Source organism: Balaenoptera acutorostrata, chromosome 4 (assembly GCF_949987535.1).
Source record: "Balaenoptera acutorostrata chromosome 4, mBalAcu1.1, whole genome shotgun sequence".
Classification (NCBI taxonomy): domain Eukaryota; kingdom Metazoa; phylum Chordata; class Mammalia; order Artiodactyla; family Balaenopteridae; genus Balaenoptera; species Balaenoptera acutorostrata.
This window is the reverse complement of record NC_080067.1, coordinates 148,024,070-148,045,014: the sequence shown is the minus strand read 5'-3', so window position 1 is coordinate 148,045,014 and position 20,945 is coordinate 148,024,070. Positions and strand designations below refer to the sequence as shown.

The window sequence follows — 20,945 nt, the reverse complement described above, 5'->3', positions numbered from 1 at the left end:
TGGGGCGAAGGCCGTGTGGGCAAAGACTCTCAGATCAGTGCGGGCCCTGGGGGTCGTCTCTGCTGCCGCTTTTGTCCACTGAGCTCTGCTGGTGGACGCAGGGCTGCACCGCACCTGTGGGCAGCAGAGGGGACACCCAGTGGATGAGTACTGGGTGAATGACCGAGTCTCCACACTCCTCACTTTAGACAGGAAGCACTGAGAAACTGGGGGAGGCGGTGTGAATTGTGCATGAAATACGGAACACCCACTGAGGACATAACTCTTTTTTGAGATCCGCTTTCAGAAAACTGCAGCTGTTTCTGTGACTTAGTCTTCTTGGTAGGCCCCCATCCTAGTGAAATATCTAAGTGAGCTGAATAAAATTGAGCAGAATACCGCTTATGGTGAAAACTAGACAATGGTTAATTCTGTATTACAATGTAAGCACCAACTTAAACGGTTGAACGGTCATGATTCTAGCGCCACGTGATTATTTGTGTCTCAGACACTGAGGAGTTGCTGCAGCTCAAACCCTGGGGAGAAACTGCACTCTTGTGCCCGGTTACGGCCTCCCAGTGGGCTGGGCACGCACGGTAGCAGGCTTCTCCGACCCGGCTCTCCTCCCCACAGGTGTTCTCCTGCAGGAGCAACATGAACAAGCACCTGCTGACCCACGGCGACAAGAAGTACACCTGTGAGATCTGCGGGCGCAAGTTCTTCCGCGTGGACGTGCTCCGGGATCACATCCACGTCCACTTTAAGGTGAGCTGGCGTCCCCCTTCCGGGGCCGCATGGGGTGGGGGTGGGGGTGGGGGAGCGGGGCCGGCCCTCGTGGTCAGCGTGGCCGCGTTGCCGCTCTTCCGGTGAGCCCTCTGGAGTCTTTTTGCTGGGTCTCCTGCAGCCCACCTGCAGGGCTCACGTTAAAACCCCTCCACGCTAGGTACCTCCCGGGAGAAGAACGAGGGTCGAGGGTCGGGACGGGGGGCATTTGCTTCCCTCCCTGCCTTTGAGGAATGTGAGACGGGAGCTTGTGGGTGTGGTGGGGAGAGGAGGGAGGATTCGGGGTCATGGCTCCGGGGTGGGGGGCGCGGGGGGAAGAAGTGCCGATCCAGGGTAAAGGAGGGAGTGGTCGGTGGTGACGTGGCCCAGCTCGGTGGCTGTTCCCAGCAGCTCCGGCCCTGGTGTTCAGTCACCTGAACGCGAGCGGGGCCTGATGGCACTGCCGTTGGGGGGTGGGCTGTCCCAGGTGACCCGAGGGCACGGTTTCTGCATCGGTCTGCAAATCACTGGTTAAAGCTTGCACCAAGCATGTTAGAAGTTGGACCCGGTGACTGTTTTCCAGGACATCGCGCTGATGGATGACCACCAGAGGGAGGAGTTTATTGGCAAGATTGGGATCTCCTCGGAAGAGAATGATGACAATTCCGACGAGAGTGCAGACTCGGAGCCTCACAAGTACAGCTGCAAAAGGTGTCAGGTAACTGGACCTGCAGCCTTCGAGCCCTGGGGCTGCAGGGCTGCCGGCCCGCAGAGGCTCTGGCATGGGGGGCGCCTCACAATACAGCTGCAAAAGGTGTCAGGTAACTGGACCTCCAGCGTTGGAGCCCTGGGGCTGCAGGGCTGCCGGCCCGCAGAGGCTCTGGCATGGGAGGGACGCCTCACAGATGTCCTGGAAGGCACCCCAGGTCTCGTTGCCTCTCAGGGATGGTGGATACGGGTCTCACCGCCGTCAGGGGACCACTGTCTCAGAATCAGTCTGGTCCACACGTGCCTGTGTGGCTGACCGGTGGGGATCCGTGTCCACGGAGGTGGGCGCAGGCCAGGGCTCCTCTCTCCTCCGCCTGCCCCCCTCACGGCAGGGACCCTTGCTTAGAGGCTGGGGGCACGGTGAGTTTTCGGCAGTTTGCTGTACGGCCATGGTCTCTGCGGCTTCACTGCTCAGGAAACTGTGGTTCACCACTGCCGAGCAGGTCCCTGTGTTCTCCCTGGGCGTTCGCACCCATGGGCTCAGCACAGCACCTGGCCGTGCACCTGTCAGGGCCTTCAGGCTTGGGGGAGAGATGGGGTCACGTGGGTGGAGAGGAGGGGGGTTCTGGAAGCCGGCGGGGGCGGGGGGCGGGACCTGCCAGGAGGTCCAGGAGGACCTGGAGTCTGCTGCTAATGCACCCCCCGCTGGCCCTGCTCTCAGGAGTCCCCCCTCTCCTGCTGGGAAGCGGGCTTTCCCCGGTGTCCAGGGCACCTGGGTGGCGGCGGCGCTTCGTTAGCCGCGGGGATCCGGGCTGCGTGCGCACGTGAGCAGTGTGCGTGTCCGCAGCTCACCTTCGGCCGCGGGAAGGAGTACCTGAAGCACATCATGGAGGTGCACAAGGAGAAGGGCTATGGCTGCAGCATCTGCCACCGACGCTTCGCCCTGAAGGCCACCTACCACGCCCACATGGTCATCCACCGCGAGAACCTGCCTGACCCCAACGTGCAGAAGTGAGGTCCCCCAGGCAGGGGCTCCCTGGTCTAGGGTGCTGTGGAGGGAGGGCTGGCTTCCTTGCAGAGAGGCCGGTGCTCAGATCAGCCGTCCGGAGCGTAGAGCAAGTCCTCTCTCCTCCGGGAGCCCTGGGCGGGTCTGGGGGAAGCACTGGCCTCGCTCCTTCGTGGGTCGTCAGGCCTCTCCCAGCTTGCACACCTTCCCGGACCCCCGGCACAGGGGGCTGCATTGCAGGCCCTGCCTACGTACGACCAGAGCCCCTTTGCCCCACAGTAATTAGGTTTCATGAGTGTCAGTCCCACATCTGGCTACAGCCCGTGATCAGCGCTGTGCGTCCAAGCAAGTCAGGCAACAGCCCTGTTTAGAGCTGAGTAGTCTGCCCGACTGGGCAGCTTGAGCAGCAGAAATGTATTATCTCAGTGCTGAAGGCCGGACGTTCTAGATGCAGCAGATCTTCTGCTTCCTTCTGTGACCGTGAGGGAGCATCTGTCCCAGGCTCTCTCCTTGGCGTGTGGCTGCCATCTTCTCCCTGTGTCCTCGTGGCCTTCCCTCTGTGCGCGTCTCTGTGCCCCTGTTTATAAGGGCACCAGTCATACTGGATTAGGGCCTGTCGTGAGGACCTCAATTTTAACTTAGCCACCTCTGTGAAGACCCCCGTCTCCAAGCACCGTCGCATTCTGCAGTGTTGGGAATCAGGACACCAGCGTGTGAATTTTGAGGGGGACGATTCAGCCCAGATGGAGGCTGAAGTCTCTGGGTCCCTTGTCCCCCTACAGCACCTTTTATGCCCCACCTGTTGATAGAGGCGCTCGGGCAGGTGCACTCGGCCGCTGACGGCCCTGTGAGGCTGTGCGCGCCGTCCTGAGCCTGTGTCTGGTTTCAGGTACATCCACCCATGCGAGATCTGCGGGCGGATCTTCAACAGCATCGGGAACTTGGAGCGGCACAAACTCATCCACACAGGTAGCCGTGCCTGGGAGGACGCAGGGGCCCGAGCTGCTCCCTGCCCAGCGGTCATTCTCGCCTCCCTGCCGGTGCTTCTCTGTCCGTCTTTGCCACCGCTCCCCCCCAGCTCGGCCCCTGCCCCCTCTGGGTCCTCGCGGAGACCGGGGAAGGAGGGCTCAGCGGGCACTGCTCCAGCTGCAGGCGGGGGGCCGAACTTCTCCCCATCACTGCCGTCACGCAGTGACTGTGGGTGCGGATCTCCTGCTGTGAAAGTCTGACCTGTTGGTTTGTAGGTGTGAAAAGCCATGCCTGTGAGCAGTGTGGGAAGTCCTTTGCCAGGAAGGACATGCTGAAGGAGCACATGCGCGTGCATGACAACATCCGCGAGTACCTGTGCGCCGAGTGTGGGAAAGGTGAGGGCAGGTGGGGGACCCGGGCTGTGTGCTCAGTGTGTGTGGGGGGGAGGGGCGAAGGCGAGAGCGGGCGCACGGAAGTGGGGGGACCTGGCTGTCAGGCAGGAGGGGCGGCCAGGCCACATGGGTGTCGCCCAGACCCGAGTCATTTACTCAAGAAAGATAAGACCTGAAGGGGATCAGCAAGAAAAACAAAGCCGTCCAAAGGCAGGGAGATGGGGTGAAATCAAAGCGCAAGTAAATCGTTTTAAAAATAGGGAAACAGTGCCACGCATAATTCTTTGAAGTACAGGATAATCTGAGAACCCTTATACGGCCTGAGCATAGGTGCAAAATCCTCCACTGCCGCCTGGAACTACTGACTAGGCCCGGCTGTGCATTAAGACAGTGATGTACTGTTATCAGTGATGACTGGGACCTCTATTTCAGTCAGGTGAAATGCGTTAAACGATAATAAATCTATTAATAAAATATCTCACATCAGTAAGTGGAATGAGGAAAAACAAGGTAATCGCAGTACATGGTACAATTTTAACCCATTTCTGTTTGAAAACAAACCAGAACTGTCAGGAAGACTGGGGGCAGCGGATCTTTGGTGCTTTCAAGTGGCCGCCAGTGTTCTGTGTGGTGGAGAGCGGCAGTGCCACCCTCCTTCAGATATGGGACAGATCAAGTTCATCGGCCTTGCTGTGAGGGTCTTTTAAAAAATTTAATATTCCATAAAGTTTTTACCTTTTTCCTTTATGTGATTTTTAGGAAAGTATGAAGAAAACACAAATGCCCCGTAATTACGCTCACTGGATAAACCCCTGTTAGCCTCATAAAATAAGATTACATGTAGAAGGCTAAAAGAACTGCAGAGAAAAGCAGAAAGTGCACAGTCCCCCACCCCCGGCCCCTAGTCCCTCTCTGCACAGGTGACAGTTTATGGTCTGTTCTCCAAAATAACTGTGTGCAGTGTGTAGATTGTTTTATTGAAAAAGTAACCCAGGCACCTAACCAAAAAAAAAAATTTTTTTTACACAAGTGGATATGCAAAGTAAAGTTATTCCCACCTCGGACCTCAGTTGCCCTCTTCAAAAGCAGCATTTGATTGTTGTGCACGGACATTTCTAGAAGTTTCTATGCATGTCTTAGCGCTGGCCGTGCTGGCTGGAGCTCCAGCTGCAGCCCCGTCTTTGCCGCAGCAATTCCAGCCCCTTTCCCACAGAGCTAGAGCCGGGTAGAGGTGGGAAGGGTTGTAGGTAGACAGGTGTGGTGGGCCGTCCCCCCAGCTGGGCAGGGGGCAACCACACCTGAGACCTGAGTCTGCTCAGTGGGCCCTGGAAGGGCAGGGAGGGGTGCCCAGGGCGGGCGCTGAGGTAAGTGTCACATCTTGTGTTATGTACATTTTTATATCTGAAGTGTATTTAATGTTTAGTTTCATGATTTCTTTCATGACTTCTGAATACTTTAAATACAATGCAGGTGTTAATACTTGGGTTACCATATTTATTTTCCATAATCCTAAACTATCAGTGGTCATTTTACTTTCATATTATGATCACTGGCACATACAAACAGATGCTTGTGCTTACCTGTTCTTTCCATACCTTGCTTTTTATTGACTTCCATATCCATCTTGGTGATCTGTTCATATCAGGCAAATATTGCCCTAATTTTCCTCTCAAAACCTTGATAGGATTCCATCCTGTGGATTCCTACAACCAGACCCTTTAATTTATATCTTCAGGGGTTTTTGGTGTGCAGTCTTTTATCATTCCAAGTGATGTTGCAGGAAATGCCCTTGCTTATTATTATCAATACTTTACATTTTCCCCCCAAATTCTGGACCTGACCGGGTCTTATGCAAGTGGGAGGCTGTAGAAGTAATGAGAGTCCCGTCACCTGGCAGCAGAGGCCCGTGCGCCATGCCTGTTGTGTTTCCACGTATAGCACTAGTGGCCGAGGATACACAGGAAGATTTGTTCAAGACACTTCATGCACCATGCGGTGCTAAGGCTGCCCCCCAGGCGCCCTTTGCCCACAGACCCTGCAGCCCTCCCTTCCTGTCCAGCGCTGCTCACCTGGTGGGTCTCCTGGCCTAAGACCCTCCACCACTGATTCAAACCCTGAACCAGGGTCTTTCCTTCTTCAGCGCCTGAGTTAGGGAGGTTTTAGCATATTTCGCTCCTTTCCGCAAATGTTGACTTTGTTATGTTAACCTGAAGGTAGATGGAAAGTCTGTGTTTGGACCTTCAAGTATCTAATCTTAGTTAACATTTACGTCACCAAGATCAACAGCGGACTTCAGGCGGCTTGGAACCGCCTACCAGATGATTCAGTCGGGTCACAGCGGTTAGATTTGCACATCCACCCACAGCTCCTGTTGTTGGGAGCACTGACCGTCCGGGCTGGGCGGGCACCCGCCGAGACGGGCCGTCTGGAAGTCGGCCTCGAACCCCTAAGTCTGGCCTCCGAGGACACACGGCCCACCTCACCGCTGGTCACCTCTCGGAGACGAGCCCCCGCGCCCTGTCCCTCCTCTTTGCTCTCACCCAGACCTGTGTCTGCCGGGGCGAGGGGGCGGGGTGCGTGCGCCGCTGGGGTCCGTGGCAGGGCTGGGGCGGGCATTGTGGGGGGCGGGGGCCCCCGAAGACCCGCTCCGCTCCGTCCCGCAGGCATGAAGACCAAGCACGCACTGCGCCACCACATGAAGCTGCACAAGGGCATCAAGGAGTACGAGTGCAGGGAGTGCCACCGCAAGTTCGCGCAGAAGGTCAACATGCTCAAGCACTACAAGCGGCACACGGGTGAGTCCGCCCCCGGCCGCGGCGCTCTCGCGGAGAGGGGCCAGCTCAGCGGTGCAGGTGCAGCTCGGGAAGCAGCCGCCGCCGCTCCTTACGGTCTTTAGCTCCCAGCAGGCCCCAGCCTTCCTGATCAAGCTCTCGGCAGTGGGTTGGTTAGGTCGCCACTTTCTCAGGAGCTCCCGGTCCCTGCAAGCGCCCTCCATCCTTGTGCGCCCTCACGGAGCTCGGGTTACCGCCTAGCTAGCTGTCCTCAGCGCCTTCCCACCCACTCAGCCGTCTCCCTGCAGGAGCGTGTGAGGGAGAAACCATCAGATGAGGGCCCGGGGCGTGTGTACACGCTGGTCATCCTGTCGTCTGGACAGGAGACTGGGCCATCTTCAGTGTCCTTCAGTAGGGCAGTGGCTAAATGATGGTGTGTTCACCATGAGGGACAGCGCACCCCTGCAAGTGATGGAATCATACGTTAACTTACACAGACATTCATGATCCAGTGGGAGAAAAAACAGCCTCTACAACACATGAGTTCATTGTTTTATAAAACATGTGTGTATGGATGAACGTGTGTGTATAAGAGGATTAAGATCGACAGCGGAGTGAGAGGCGGTTATCCCTGGGTGATGGAGTTGTGTCTGAAGTTTCTGGTAGGAGCCTCTGGTTGGTTCCGTGTTCTCCCTAAAACGGACTTGAGTCCTGCCACTGCCTGGCCCAGCTTACCTGTGCGCCCACCGCTTTCACTGCCCCCAGGGCTGTCCAGGCCACCACGCAGGTCTGCTTTGGGTCCTCCTGGAGTGCCAGCCCCCAGGGCACTGGGCTTTCACAAAAGTGTGCTGCCCTCCTCTTCCTGGGGAAGCTCATCCGTTTCGCTTCCCCTTTTCTAGGAAGCGTTCACCCCCTGGGACTGGGTCCTGCACCTCCTCTCGGGTCTCACAACACTGCACCTGCTGGGCTGTAGTGGCCTCTGGCCTCTGAGAGCCACGGTGACCATACGAGGGGTTCACTGAGTACAGGGCCAAGATAAGTCCGAGATGAGTGGACCTTGAAAATCACTTACCTAGGTTTCCATTTGGGGGGAAACATTTATTTCAAAGGCATTCTAAGGATTCACCTTCTTGTCAGTTTGGGGAGAGAAACAGTCCGATGCCTTGATGCTTCCTTGCCAGGCTGCAGGCAGGCAGGGTGTTCACCCCAGACCGAGTGACTGATCTGAACACTCAGGACTGGAATGAAGCCGGTGGAAGCCTTAAACGTGTCATAAACGTGGCCCTGCCTTCCCTGGTCGCGAGCTGTGCAGAGTAAGCTCATTGAATCGGATTCTGCTGAGACTCTGTGGCAGTCTGTGGGCCTCGGGCTGAAACTGTCCTTGTCACCCCTTCTGTGGAAGGAGCTCGCCTGCGTGCCAGCCGTCGGGTAGCTGTCAAGCCACAGCGTGCGGGTCGCGTGTGGGAATGAGCATTTACTGTCTGCTCTCTCCTGGTAGTTTACCTCCTGTGCAGCTTCTGCAAATACAGAAATGTGTCAAGGACGAGACAGCTTCTGTGTGTAGCTAAAACACTCGTGAAACGTGAAATTAAGTGTGCCTTCTTCTGCAGGGATTAAAGATTTCATGTGCGAACTGTGCGGAAAAACTTTCAGTGAGAGAAACACGATGGAGACGCACAAGCTCATCCACACGGGTAAGCGGGGCACCTGGGGACCGGCCGCCCACCCGCCGCGGTCTCCGCTGAGGCCATCGGAGCGTGCGCGGTGGGCATGGCATGGCTGTGATAGGCTTTTTCAGATATTTTGGTGCTGTTCTGCCTTAACGATGGCCCCTTGCCCCCAAAAACTCAGCCCATCAGAATTTTTGGACATTGAAAATTTTAAATTTTCAAAATTTTCGGACATTGTCGGAAACTTGAATTTTCGGACATTGGAATAGCGACTGGGCTCCAGGAGGGGAGGAGGTCGCGCTGCCTGTCCCGCGGCCTGACCAGCGGGTGGGTGGCCCGGCCGGCGACCCTGGCTGCACGTGCAGAGGCTGACCCCGCTCACGACCCGTGCTCTCTCTTCCGGCCCGTGCGTGTGGGAAGTGGGCAAGCAGTGGACGTGCTCCGTGTGCGACAAGAAGTACGTCACCGAGTACATGCTGCAGAAGCACGTGCAGCTCACCCACGACAAGGTAGAGGCCCAGAGCTGCCAGCTGTGCGGGACCAAGGTGTCCACCAGGGCTTCCATGAGCAGACACATGCGGCGCAAGCACCCCGAGGTGAGCCTGGGCGGGGCGGCCCTCTGCCTGCCTCCCCCCCGCCTCCCCACGCAGGCCCGGCCCCTCTGCCCTCTGCCCTCTGCCCTCTGCCCGGTGGCGGCCCCTGCGCAGAGGCCCCGCCGCCCTGGCTCACCATCCCTGCCCCTCGCAGGCCCGTGGTTCCTCCAGGCGGGGCCTGGGCCTGGCAACTCCCCTCTGCCTGCGCGCCGACGGCGCTGAACGAGTGAGTGAACGGAAGAGCCTGGGACGTGTTTTCTGCTGAGGTTATAAATTACATTCTCACTGGAATTACAGCGAGACGGGAGTACCACCCTGACCCCTCCCCCTTTCCTCCCTTTGGGCAACTAAAAAAGATTCAGGACGGGGAGCCTCCGTGTGGTGTTAGGGGCTGATTAGAAGGTGGCCCTGGGGACCGAGGGGGAGAAGCTGTATGGAGGCAGATAGACCCTGGCTCACCCGGGGGCTGGTTCTAAAGGCAGGTCCAGGGCACTGGAAAATTTAATGCTTTTTAAAAAGAAGTAAACTGAAAAACAAAGCTAGAAGAAAGTACAGGAAAATAGTTATATCACTGAAAGGTGGGAAGTTTCTAAGCTCAAAAGCGGTGAAAGGAGTCTCGAACAAACGATTTGACTAAGCAGCATAACATTTAGAACTTCTGTAGGTCAAAGGGAAAACGGAAAAAATGTGTTAAGATATTACTACCGTTAACAGATAGAAACTGTTAACATTAAAGGTAATATGCATTCCATGAGAAGAACACGGAGAACCCAGTGTGTCCACGGAGATTCATGAAAGGAAACACCTGTGGTTAAGACACAGGAGAAAGCCTTTAACAGTGGAAGGTCCCATCCTTCCTCCGTTGAATTAGCGGAGGTTCTCAGATTCAAAATGCCCGTGCAGCGGGCGTGAGCCGGGCACCCGGCCGAGGCATGTCCTCCCCGGGGGGTAGCGGCACCATCCCTCCAGTGTTTTATAAGTGACGACTTGGACCCCTCAACGTCCAGCAAGCGGAATGTGATTAAGTTAGTGGTAGTTTAGTGCTGTGCCTGAATGTAACGTGTTTGCAGAACTCTGAGTGAAGGTGTGAGTGTTTGTTGTAAGAAAGCCGTACACACCGTGCGTGTACTGCATGTGTATACACAGTATGTCATTCACGTTGTGTGTGTTTATGGGATACTCATCTATGTAATATGAATGGGGTGGGCGAAACAAGAAAGGACGAAAACATTACACAGTGGTCTTCTCCTGGCGTTGAAGTTTTGGTTATTTCTTATCTTGTTCTCCATTTTAAATAATTTCCTCTAGTGAACATGGGTTACTTTCGCAATTATAAAAGCACCCTCTGCCTCATTTGGGTGGTAAGTGCGTCTTTTTCTTGCGTTAACCTTGACCCCGACCTCTTGCCGCTCAGCACGGGGAGCTGGGGTTCCACCAGCTTCGCTCTCCTTACTCCTGGCCCTTTTCACCGAGTGGCCAGCTAGCGTTTCCACCTAGAAAAACAAAGTTGGGAGCAGGAGCCCGAAGTGTCGGCAGACAGCGCCCTCCAGGTCTCGGGGCCCAGGGCCGGCGCTGCAGGCTCCCCCGGGGGCTCGTGACGTGTGGGAGTGATTTCTTGGTTACGTGTGGGTGTTTGTAGCTACACGTGCTAACAGCATGCACGGCAGTTTTTGAAGACGGGTCGTGTGATGCGCGTTGCTGGGTGCGGGAGGCCTTGCGGGTGCAGGGCAGCTCGGCAGACGCTTTCGTCTGGCTGACGTCACTTCCTAGCCTGCCCCTCTGTGCGGCCACCTCCTTGCGCCTCCTCCTGTCGCGCCCACCATGCCGGCGACACAGCGCTCTGGAGGGGACTCCAGCAGACAGAGCGCTCCTCTGTCGGGGCTCTGTCCTCCGTCCCTTTTGTCTCTGAAGCCTTCAGCCTCTTCCCGCTTTGATCCTCTGATGTTTCTCTGTCATTTCCTTCTGTGTTGCTCAAACAGATACAGCTAAGTGCCTGCGGGGATGAGTGCTGGTGACCGGCCGGACAGGGTGCGCCCCGTCCTCCTGGACCGACCGTCTAGGGTGGGAGACAGAGGGAGGGGTAGGACGCAGACACGCCAGACAGAGAGGAATAGATGGAGCGAGGCCGAGGGAGGGCTCTGCTGCCGTGTGGGTGCCACCCCGGGGCCCGGCTGTGCAGGGGTGCGGGGCAGGGGGCCACGCAGTGCTGGGCACAGGCTCGGGGGCGGGGGTCCCGTGGAGGCCGGCTAAGGTGTTAAGCGTAAACTGCTTTCACATATTTGAGACCTTTCAGAATTGATGCGATTTTATTACTTCAAGGTATGGTCTTTCCCTCTGCTTTGAGTGAATGGTACATTCAAAAAAATTCAAACACACAAAGTACTTTGCATGCGTGGTCTCCTCTCCGAATAAGAGCAAAGCCAGCAAATGCTCCTGTGGTTGTTTTTCGTGGCATCAGCTTCCAGACCGTGTGACTAGGACACTGATGAGGTCGTCGTTGATGATGGAGGTGGTGGTGACAGTGACGGTGCTGGAGGTGATGGTGGTGGTGACAGTGACGTTGCTGGAGGTGGTGGTGGTGGTGACAGTGACGGTGCTGGAGGTGGTGGTGGTGACAGTGACGGTGCTGGAGGAGGTGATGGTGGTGACAGTGACGTTGCTGGAGGTGGTGGTGGTGGTGACAGTGATGGTGGTGGAGGTGGTGGTGGTGGTGACAATGATGGTGCTGGAGGTGGTGGTGGTGGTGACAGTGATGGTAGTGCAGGTGGTGGTGGTGGTGACAGTGACGTTGCTGGAGGTGGTGGTGGTAGTGACGGTGCTGGAGGTGATGGTGGTGGTGACAGTGATGGGGTAGCAACAGTGGTGGAGGTGGTGGTGACAGTGATGGTGGTGGAGGTGGTGGTGGTGGTGACAGTGACGGTGCTGGAGGAGGTGATGGTGGTGACAGTGACGTTGCTGGAGGTGGTGGTGGTGGTGACAGTGACGTTGCTGGAGGTGGTGGTGGTAGTGACGGTGCTGGAGGTGATGGTGGTGGTGACAGTGATGGGGTAGCAACAGTGGTGGAGGTGGTGGTGACAGTGATGGTGGTGGAGGTGGTGGTGGTGGTGACAGTGACGGTGCTGGAGGAGGTGATGGTGGTGACAGTGACGTTGCTGGAGGTGGTGGTGGTGGTGACAGTGACGGTGGTGCAGGTGATGGTGGTGACAGTGATGGTGTTGGAGGTGGTGGTGGTGACAGTGATGGTAGTGCAGGTGGTGGTGGTGGTGACAGTGACGTTGCTGGAGGTGGTGGTGGTGGTGACAGTGACGGTGCTGGAGGAGGTGATGGTGGTGACAGTGATGTTGCTGGAGGTGGTGGTGGTGGTGACAGTGATGGTGGTGGAGGTGGTGGTGGTGGTGACAGTGACGGTGCTGGAGGAGGTGATGGTGGTGACGGTGACGTTGCTGGAGGTGGTGGTGGTGGTGACAGTGACGGTGCTGGAGGAGGTGATGGTGGTGACAGTGACGTTGCTGGAGGTGGTGGTGGTGGTGACAGTGACGGTGGTGCAGGTGATGGTGGTGGTGACAGTGATGGTGCTGGAGGTGGTGGTGGTGGTGACAGTGATGGTAGTGCAGGTGGTGGTGGTGGTGACAGTGACGGTGCTGGAGGTGGTGGTGGTGGTGACAGTGATGGTGCTGGAGGAGGTGGTGGTGGTGACAGTGATGGTAGTGCAGGTGGTGGTGGTGGTGACAGTGACGGTGCTGGAGGTGGTGGTGGTGGTGACAGTGACGGTGCTGGAGGAGGTGGTGGTGGTGACAGTGACGGTGCTGGAGGAGGTGGTGGTGGTGACAGTGATGGTGCTGGAGGAGGTGGTGGTGGTGACAGTGATGGTAGTGCAGGTGGTGGTGGTGGTGACAGTGACGGTGCTGGAGGTGGTGGTGGTGGTGACAGTGACGGTGCTGGAGGTGGTGGTGGTGACAGTGACGGTGCTGGAGGTGGTGGTGGTGGTGACAGTGACGGTGCTGGAGGTGGTGGTGGTGACAGTGACAGTGCTGGAGGAGGTGGTGGTGGTGACAGTGACGGTGCTGGAGGAGGTGGTGGTGGTGACAGTGACGGTGCTGGAGGTGGTGGTGGTGGTGACAGTGACGGTGCTGGAGGTGATGGTGGTGGTGACAGTGATGGGGTAGCGACAGTGGTGGAGGTGGTGGTGACAGTGATGGTGCTGGAGGTGATGGTGGTGGTGACAGTGACGGTTGTGCAGGTGATGGTGGTGGCGACAGTGACGGTGCTGGAGGTGATGGTGGTGGTGACAGTGATGGGGTGGCGACAGTGGTGGAGATGGTGGTGACAGTGACGGTGGTGACGGCAATGGAGGTGGTGACGTGATGGTGGGAGAGGACAGTTGGTGGCTTCTGGCTGCTGTGACTCAGCTTTGCAGCATCGCAGTCACACTTGGGTCCTCAGCGCCACGTCAGCATTTATGTTGAAGCACACGTGACCACGACCACCTTGCTGGCTGTCCTTTCAGAGAAGGCCCAGCCCTGGTCTTGGAACCTAAGTCCGGAAATGCAGCTCCCCATCATTCTTCTTAAATGAGCCACACCCGCTATGTATAGCCTATAATTTTGTTCTTAATTTTTTTTGAGCAAAAATGTAAAGATGCTTGCAGAGCCATTTGGCTGAAGAGCCCGTGCAGGTAGACTTTCCTGGTTTCCCTGGTCTCGTATAGTTTTTCCACAGCACTTCCCTTCTTCAGCAACTCCCGGTTATCACACCTCCCTCCCAGGGATTCCGTTCTCTCTGCACTCAGGGTCTGTCGCCCCACCTGTGATTTGTTCACTTAAGTGTTTGCAGTCACGCGTCAGCAGGTGTGTGGATGAGGTTCAGGGATGACCGGGTGGGCCACGGGCGTGTGTTGTGGCGTAAGGGTCTGCGTGCTGGGGACTGGCCGGTGCGGCTCACAGGTGCACTTCATCAGAAATGACCAGTGAAACTACCCGGACTTCTCTACTTCTCAGGTAAAAAAGTCAGGTGTTTACAGTGTAAATGTCTCATTTTTGATGGTTCCTTGTAGGACAGGTTTCCTGTACTGTATCTTATCCCGCTCCGCTCTCGGTTTGAAAGAACAAGATTGAGTGAGAATGCACTATGCATTATGCACTGTGCACGTTAGTGTTTTCACTAAACTAAAAGGGAAGGAATAGTCTCCACCCTCGAGTGGTGGACAGTGCAGTGACACACGGACAGGGGCGAGGTGACACCCCCGTGTGTGAGAGCACAGCAGAAACTTGAAGAGAGGGGACCTGGGAGGAGGGAAGGAGAGCCCGGACGGGACTGTGGAATCCAGGTTTTCAAGTCCCGAGCAGGGCCCGTGAGGGCGTGGGCACCTTTGCGGGTGGCGGCCTGTCAGCGCGTGTCTGGGTCCCGCCTGACCTGAGCCTGGGCCTTCGGGCGTGGTGTCCCGGGCTCACCGCCCTGTGGTCACTCCTAGGTCCTGGCCGTGAGGATCGACGACCTGGACCACCTCCCCGAGACCACCACCATCGACGCCTCCTCCATCGGTATCGTCCAGGTGAGCCCTGCGCACGTGGGGCCCGGGACGCCTCACCCGAGGGACCCCGGCAGGCGTCCTGAGCAGCCTTTGGGAAAAACCCCACGTTTCACACTCGTTTTCCTGTTTTATTGATTGGTTGTCACCCCAGGAGCCTTTTAGTTTCTGTAAAAGTTTCTAGAATTTCAGTTTTCTGAATCCTGACATATTTCCTTTTGGAGAATAGATGGTTTCTTAAGTCACAGTTCCCCAGAGAAAACAGTCAATAGAGAGCGTGTGTACACGTGTGTACGTGTGTGTACAGAGAGAATTAGATTTATTTTAAGGAATTGGCGCCCACGAGTGTGGAGCTGGCAAGTCCAGAACTTGCAGGACGGGCCAGAGGCTGGAGACCCAGGAGGAGTTGATGCTGTGCCCGAGGTCCCTCTGGAGACAGAGTTCCCTCTTCCTCTGGGAGCTTCGGTCTTTTCTCTCGAGACTGATGGGACGAGACCCACCCGCATTGCAGGGGGTGTGCGGCATGACTCAGTACTCACCGATTTCAGTGTTAATCACATCTGAAAAACACCTTCACGGCAGCCTCTAGTCTGGTGTTCAGACACCCAGCCGGGCGCCCGAGCCCAGCCACGTTGACACTTAAACTTAACCATCACAGGTGTTTTCCAGAAAAGCTTATTAGCACGATTAGATTATTAGAAGCCAAATAACTTTCAATGTATTAGGTGAACTTACTTTTAAAAGGAATTTTTAGTCAATACCTTTATATAAAGGGCTTCTCTTATTTTAAAGGAAACGTGTCATGCTCTCGGTTATTTGAAAATCACGTTTATACCTCTGTGTTTTGCAACGGAGCTTTGGGCGCGGCGCTCAGCGGCCGGTTGTACTGAGCCGCCGTGCCCCACGCCTCAGCAGCCCCGGAGGGCCAGGACCACGCCCACCCCTGACCAGGGCAACCCCTCAGTGGCCGTGTCCTGGCAGGCCTCCTCAGGGTCTGCCTGCCACTGGGTGGGAGCAAGTCTCATGGATGGCGCCGAGGACCAGGAGGGGTGGTGGGTGACCGGGGTGGAGAGCCTTGCTGGCCACCATGGCTCAGCGGCCTCCGTGATGCTGGGCCAGCCCAGCTGTAGGTCGGAAAACAGGCCACACTTAGCAGCTCAAGAAGACGTGTGCAGGGCACCCGTCTGGGGTCGCCATTACCGCTGGGCCCTATTTGCTGTCCCCAGAAAAGGTGACCGTACAGTTCTCGCGGTCAGCCTCATTTTGATCCAAGATTGTGTCTGCAGTGAATTTGTTTCAGCCAGGGGATGAGAGTCCTGATGTGAAAGCATTTTTCAGTCTCAGACTGAGCTCAACAGGGCTGAAACAGTGGCTCAAAAAATCTGTTTTTAGAGATGTTTCTATTTCAGCACAAAATACGGCTTTTAAAAATATGACTTGGATCTAAAATCCTTCACTTGAAAGAAAAGCAACTGAAAGCAACAGGAACTTGCCCCCGTCCTTAGAAGGGCAAGTTAGCAGACAAGCCTGGTCACCTGGTGTCCAGGAACAGGGCCGGGATGCGCTGGCTGCCTTGGGGACACGGCCCGTTGAGCCGCCGTTGTCGCGCCTTCTCTTCCTGCAGCCTGAGTTGAGTCTGGAGCAGGAGGACCTGGCGGAAGGGAAGCACGTGAAAGCCGCCAGGAGGACTCACAAGAGGAAGCAGAAGCCAGAGGAGGAGGCCGGCGCCGCGGGGCCCGAGGAGGCCGCCTTCAGCGAGTTCTCGGAGAAGGAGGCCGCGTTCTCGGGCGGCGTCGGGGACGAGACCAACTCTGCGGTGCAGAGCATCCAGCAGGTCGCCGCTCCTTGTGCTGAGCTGGGGGCCCCGGGCGTGGGGGGCTTGGACTCTGGCCGTGGTCAGCACGTGCCCCGTTTCCCCGTGAGCGTTTCCCAGCTTAGACCCAGAAGTCACAGCCATCCTCCCTGGTTGGGAACGGGGCTGTGTCTAGTTTGGGGAGGTTCTCAATGGCCTGAGCGTGCCGGCCAGTCGGGGAGGGCCCGACCCTGCACGCCACGGCGTGTGGCCGGCCAGTCTGCTGCTTTTAACCAAAGCTTCCCCGCTGGGGTTTCGAGGCCCCCAGCTCCTGGTCGGCATGTGTCGGACGCCGCACCTCCCTCGACTGGCCCTGGTCATCCTGGTTGCAGGCGTTCCTGCGTTTCATCCCTGCCTGTGGGGAAGAGCATTGCCTTCTTTTTCATTTATTAGCTCTTGCACTGCACATTTGGTTCACTGCCCTTCTGACCTTTACAGTTGGGATTTCCACTTACCATCATCACTTCACAGAAGTTAAGAGACAGTGAAGAATGCACTCTGTTTTTCTCATTACTTTTTTCTGGTTTTTTTCCTAGCTACTGAAATCCTTTGTTTCTCAGTTCCAGCCGATGGCCTTGATGATTGTGTCTGTATCTTGTTTCTCTTTTTCACTAGAATTCTTTTTCCAGGAAAAATGAACTTGGTTTAATCTCTCACCTTCAGGTGTTTTACCTCCTCCCTTTGGGCCAGGAGTGTGATGATTTCCAGCGTCACGAGATGGCCTCCGTGACAAAGTACAGCATAGGAAGCTGCTCTTGTTCTCGATTCTGCAGGAACTAACGGTCCCGTGTTGCGCGTGACTCTTCCAGGTGGTGGTGACGCTGGGTGACCCCAATGTGACCACCCCGTCGAGCTCCGTCGGCCTGACCAACATCACCGTGACCCCCATCACCACCGCGGCCGGGACTCAGTTTACCAACCTCCAGCCGGTGGCCGTCGGGCACCTGACCACCCCGGAGCGCCAGCTGCAGCTGGACAACTCCATCCTGACCGTGACCTTTGACACCGTCAGCGGCTCTGCCATGCTGCACAACCGCCAGAACGACCTCCAGATCCACCCGCAGCCGGAAGCCTCGAATCCGCAGTCGGTGGCCCACTTCATCAACCTGACCACCCTGGTCAACTCCATCACGCCCCTGGGGAGCCAGCTCGGCGAGCAGCACCCGCTCACCTGGCGGGCGGTGCCCCAGACAGACGTGCTGCCGCCCCCTGCCCCCGCCCCGCAGGCCGCCCAGCCCCCGGTGCCGGCCGAGCAGCAGCCGCAGATGTACAGCTACTGAGTCACCTGGCGGGGACCTGGGGGAGAGAACCACAGACAGGTGGTCTGTTTTTGTTTTTATTTGAGATTTGTTTGCTGGATACCAAACAAAAAGCAAAACACCGTACGTTGCAGTATCAGTAAGGTTGACTTAGCTTTTGCAGCATTATCTCCAAATTCCCCAACAACCATCACAGTCTGTCAGCTGAACTCAGAAGTGACCCCGAGCAGGTCCCCCTGAGGCCCCATGCTCTGCCCGGCAAGGCCAGGCCCCCAGGCTTCCCTCCCAGGACGCGGATGGACACAGGGTTTGGGGAAAGGAAACCCAGAGAGGAGCAGCCGGGTAAGACCCGTATGTCATTAGGGATGTAAGTGGCTTGTTTCATTTTTCCCTTTAGGGCTCCGCTACTGTGTGAAAATGTAGCCAGTTTTCTCCTGGCTCCTGGACATTTTTTGCTAATGAGCAGATAGGAGTTCAAGTAATGTTTACTCTCTTTGAAATTTGAGCTGAGTCAGATTCATTCTGCACCTTTGGGCTGAAACCATGTGGGAAGATGCCCTGTGGGAGCGGACACCCCTCCTCTGGGCCCTCACGAGTTCCTCTCTGGCAAGGGGTCACGTGAGGTCGCCGACCAAGGCATCTTGGTGATAGAATTCGTGAATCGATTTTCAGCATGGCTCTTTCCTTTTTTTTTTTTTTTAAACTTCATCTCGAGCATACCTTGTGTGATCGAGACTGCGGAGGCCACGTCGTCCTCTATTTTCCTTTAACACACAGGAGTCGTTTGCACTGTGGGACTGTGGGTCCCCGTCCAGCTCTACATGGCTGCCCTGATGCAGGGGCCGTGAGCCTCATGCTGACCCTTCTGGAGGCTCCTTGGCGTTGTCTCAGGATTCTCTGCCATCCAAATATATTTATTATGGCTGAGGCACAGCCAGAATCCCCTGCACTAGAGAACAGGGGAGAAATTCATGTCTTTTTTCTGTTTAAACTTTAATTCCAAAGGTTGGTGTGTTTCAAGACCAGTTTTCTATAAAAATGTTGAACGAGCTTGGCTCTTTACCCAAGAAAGGTATAGGTTTCTCTGAAATACGAAGACAGTGCTATTTCCTGCCAAGTAGTATGAAAGCAGAAAGGCTATTAGCTGACCAGTAGAAGCGTCAGTGCCCCTAACGAAATGAATGAATGAATGTGCTGAGCGACGGGAACTCCGCTCCCCCGGGGGACGCGCTTTCACACAGGTGTGCCCGTCTCAGAAGTGGCAGGTGAGGCTCAGGGCCACCAAGGTGGCAGCTGGCAGCCAGCCCTCCCACTGCCCAGCCAGGGAAACAGAGGCGGGCAAAGAAGCTTGATTTCCACCCTCCTGATGCTTTAACGCTGTCCAGAATGAAATGATACGTTCGCCTTACTTTGTCCTGATCAATATTTGTCCCCGATCCTGCATTGTTTGGGAGACCGTCAGTAGTGGATAAATGAGGCTGCTAGTGAGGCTACGGACAACCTGTTATGCAAAATGCAACGTTCTCAGCACTTCGCTTCATTCCAAATCGCAAGATTTTGAGGAGGGGGCTAGGCTTTGATTTGTGCAATACATGCTTTCGTGAACTAAGTTCATCACCCACGCAGCATGTGAAAGGGGCTTCAGGATGCACCCTCCACACCCAGCTCACCGGTAACTCCCGACTCGCACCTCTCCCTTGAATTAGTAGTGGGAGATTGTTTGACTTTTAATTTATGATAATTATTTTTATGTTATTTATGTATATAATTAACTGCTTTATACATAATAGTTTCATCAAATGAACTTGGGCTGGGGGTGATATACTTTCTAAGTATTGTCTCTGTTCTCCAAATGTAAGTGGTCCAGGTATCCGTGGAATCATCAAAAGCACCAAGATTCCTAAGGTATTTTCTTAAAAATCGCTGACCGTTTCCTTTTGCATTTGCAGAATATAAGGGATGAATGACCAAGTAAAAAATCCAGACATGAGTGAACACCCGCTAGCATTTATCTTTTATTCTTCTCCCCTATGAAACAAAGGCCTTTTAAATCACAATTTTATTTTTTTAAGAGAAGTTGTTTTTATGCTTAGAGTAAGAACGCATCAAATGTCTTTAAAGAACCTGATTTAGGTTGTGTGGCCCCAGTGTACTTCCCGCCGTTTATTTAACTACACAGATGCTTAATCATACTTCCTGTTACAATAAGTGAGAACTCTTAAGTAAAAATCAAATTGACTCCTGAGTTTTCTGTAGAAATATTTGGTCTAATAGGGTCACTGTCTGAGGCAAAATAGGTTCGTGTTGTCTTAAAACAGTTGCTATGAATTTGCATATAAGAAACTGGGAAGCAAAAAATAAAAAATAAAAAGTACTCCTCAGCCAAAAGACTTATCAGCTGTAGACTCTTCTGCACCTCTATCACTGTCTCCTGATGGAAAAGATTTACTTTTTTTTAACTAATCCCAGTGCACAGCTGTATCCATAGGAGGAAATTAGATGGAGCCGTTGTGACCACTGAGCTCTGTGAATCCCTCGGGGTTATTCTAAATTAATAAACAGAAGATGCTTGGTTTTGGCCAGTGAATTTGTGAAGTTGTGTCGTTCTGTGCCACCCGACGGTGTGAGCCTTGCAGAGCAGGCCCCCGGGATTGCGTGTCCCTGAGGCAAGGAGGGGACGGGGGCCCCGAGTGGGACGTGTTCCTCGTGCCGGGTGCCCCTCCACTGTGACCGACAGGGACACGCCTTGGAGGATTCGGGACCCGGGAGGCAGGTGCACGGACTTCACAGTCACAGCGGCCAGAGCTCAAGGCTCCCAGCTCAGGGCCGTGTCAGTGACTTTCCCGTTGGATTTTGAAAGGCATCAAGGCTGAGAGGTCACGTGTATTTCGTGTCCCATTAGTTTGTATAACGACAAATAAAAGTTGCCATGAGCTGTGTTTTTCCATTGCTGGCCCTCTGCTCAGACCGCCCGTTCCAAGTAGTGGACACACTTGGTATATTTTGAGAACGGTTGTAATTCCCATATAGTTCAGACCCTGTGAAATGTTTGGATTATTTTAAATGACCCAAACATTGAAAGTAAACAAGATACTGAGATATCAGAAGCTTTCGCAAGGGTTTGTTTGTTTGTTTAAAAGCAACAAAGCAAGTGGTTGTAGCATTTTTCGTAAAGCTTAGGTGGAGAGAATGGACACAAAAAAAGGTGAGCAGCCGGAGAGAGGGGAGAACTTAGTAAGCAAGGCGTTTCTTAGGGCACATGGTCTGGAACAATCCCTTATTTTATTGATCAAATAATGATATGTTCCAATTTGTTAGGAAGAGTCATGTTAAAGTTATGAAACACCTGGAGTGTCATCCAATCGTCTAAGGATTTGAATTACGAGAACCTTGTTGTAGGTACTTCAGTTGTATCTTAGAGAACAGCTGGTAGCAGCTAATTCTTCTGCCAGTGAAT

General features: G+C 55.0%; 1 protein-coding gene across 4 annotated transcripts in view; it reads left to right on the top strand.

Annotated features, from left to right (window-relative positions):
* Positions 1 to 20,411, top strand: part of PRDM15 (PR/SET domain 15) — a 60,607-nt gene extending 40,196 nt beyond the window's left edge. For 3 of the 4 annotated variants that reach the window (XM_057545919.1, XM_007198487.2, XM_057545920.1), the window contains 11 exons: positions 613 to 744; positions 1,325 to 1,459; positions 2,297 to 2,460; positions 3,345 to 3,424; positions 3,700 to 3,819; positions 6,480 to 6,611; positions 8,198 to 8,281; positions 8,678 to 8,853; positions 14,321 to 14,401; positions 16,002 to 16,211; positions 17,039 to 20,411. In XM_057545919.1, coding sequence (XP_057401902.1) covers positions 613 to 744; positions 1,325 to 1,459; positions 2,297 to 2,460; positions 3,345 to 3,424; positions 3,700 to 3,819; positions 6,480 to 6,611; positions 8,198 to 8,281; positions 8,678 to 8,853; positions 14,321 to 14,401; positions 16,002 to 16,211; positions 17,039 to 17,509 — 1,785 coding nt within the window. In that variant the 3' untranslated portion in view covers positions 17,510 to 20,411. Of the gene's footprint in view, positions 1 to 612; positions 745 to 1,324; positions 1,460 to 2,296; positions 2,461 to 3,344; positions 3,425 to 3,699; positions 3,820 to 6,479; positions 6,612 to 8,197; positions 8,282 to 8,677; positions 8,854 to 14,320; positions 14,402 to 16,001; positions 16,212 to 16,892; positions 17,018 to 17,038 lie in introns of those variants that run through there. The other variant, XM_057545921.1, reaches the window with a different exon arrangement.
* Positions 20,412 to 20,945: the final 534 nt, after the last annotated feature.